This window comes from Suncus etruscus, chromosome 1, assembly GCF_024139225.1.
Source record: "Suncus etruscus isolate mSunEtr1 chromosome 1, mSunEtr1.pri.cur, whole genome shotgun sequence".
NCBI classification, from domain to species: domain Eukaryota; kingdom Metazoa; phylum Chordata; class Mammalia; order Eulipotyphla; family Soricidae; genus Suncus; species Suncus etruscus.
The window spans coordinates 152,234,594-152,235,999 of NC_064848.1; the positions used below are offsets into that span (position 1 = coordinate 152,234,594).

Below are 1,406 nucleotides of genomic sequence, written 5' to 3' on the forward strand. Positions count from 1 at the left end.
CTTTCATTGCAAACCCACCCTCGCCAGGAACTCCTGGGCCTGCTGGGCCTGCTACCACGGTGGCCATCCTGAAGGGATGCTGGAGGAAGAAGGGACATCTCAGTGGACACATTTCCAGAATCCGTTCCTTGCGCGCCCCCTGGCGGCATCCCAGATGCAGGTCCCCCTTCCTCCTGCCAGAGGACCCCGGAGTGAGCAGAGGGGCTACTCTGATGCGTGCCCGCTTGCCCCCACCGAGGCTCACCCAGACCCCCGCCAGCGCCCCAGCACCCTGCCGATGGCGGAGGTGATCTCGCGGTTGCGCAGGCTGTAGATGAGCGGGTAGAGCAGAGGCGTGACGTTGGTGTAGACGAGAGCCAGGATGCGATCCCGCTGCGGGGTGTAGGTGGCCTTGGGGCGCACGTACATGTAGGTGGCGCAGCCGTAGTGCAGGAAGGTGACCGCCAGGTGCGAGGCGCAGGTGGAGGCGGCCTTGCTGCGGCCCTCGGGGGAGTGCAGGCGGCGCAGGGCCGAGGCGATGGCCCCGTAGGAGGTGAGGATGAGCGCCGAGGGCAGCAGCAGCAGCACCACGCAGGCTCCCAGCAGGGGCAGCTCGTCCACGTAGCTGCGCGTGCAGGCCAGGTGCAAGAGCGCGGTGATGTCGCAGAAGAAATGCACCAGCATGCAGGAGCCGCAGAAGGGCAGGTGGAATACTGCCACAGTGAGCCCCACCGACACGGCCAGGCCCCCGAGGCAGCAGGCCAGTGCCAGGCGTCCACACAGCCCCGGGGTCACCAGGGCCGGGTAGCGCAGGGGGTGGCAGATGGCCACGTAGCGGTCATAGGCCATCGCGGCTAGCAAGAAACACTCGGTCCCTCCCAGGGCCACGAACATCTGCATCTGGACAGCGCAGCCCAGATAGGAGATGGGGCTGCCCTTGAGCCGCAGCGGGCCCGCCAGGTCTGCCAGGGAGCGGGGCACCACCACCAGGGAGTAGCAGAACTCGATGGCGGCCAGCTGGCACAGGAAGAGCAGCATGGGCGGCGGGTTAGCAGCCGAGATCACGGCCAGCAGGATGAGCAGGTTCCCGCCCAGCGTGGCCAGGTGCACGCCCAGCAGCAGCAGGAAGAGAGCAGGCCTCAGGTGTGGGAACTCGGAGAAGCCCTGGAGGAGAAAGCCGCAGGGTATGGTGGCATTGCTGGGGCTGTCCATGCCCTACCAACCCAGGGGCACCTGTGATAGAGAAATGGGGGGAGCTATGTGTGAGGAGCCAGCTATGTGGGGCCCTGTTGATACAGGAAAGGTATGTAGAGATGAGGCATTGGAAGCTAGAAAGATCCTTCCCTCACTCCTGCTCACGAGGGTTTTATTCGTTTGTTCAGAGAAAGGGTGATGTTTTTTTTCCCCCCCTTTGGAATAAAACCTTG

General features: G+C 64.4%; 1 protein-coding gene across 1 annotated transcript; it reads right to left on the reverse strand.

Moving 5' to 3' along the window:
* Positions 1-240: 240 nt before the first annotated feature.
* LOC126011473 (olfactory receptor 10AC1-like) lies at positions 241-1,191 on the reverse strand. The gene has a single exon (XM_049775240.1). It carries the CDS (start codon positions 1,189-1,191, stop codon positions 241-243), a length of 951 nt encoding a protein of 316 aa, XP_049631197.1.
* Positions 1,192-1,406: the final 215 nt, after the last annotated feature.

Bases quoted from the DNA above. Each gene is read 5' to 3' on its own strand.
- LOC126011473 (XM_049775240.1), bottom strand. From the start codon at position 1,191: ATGGACAGCCCCAGCAATGCCACCATACCCTGCGGCTTTCTCCTCCAG.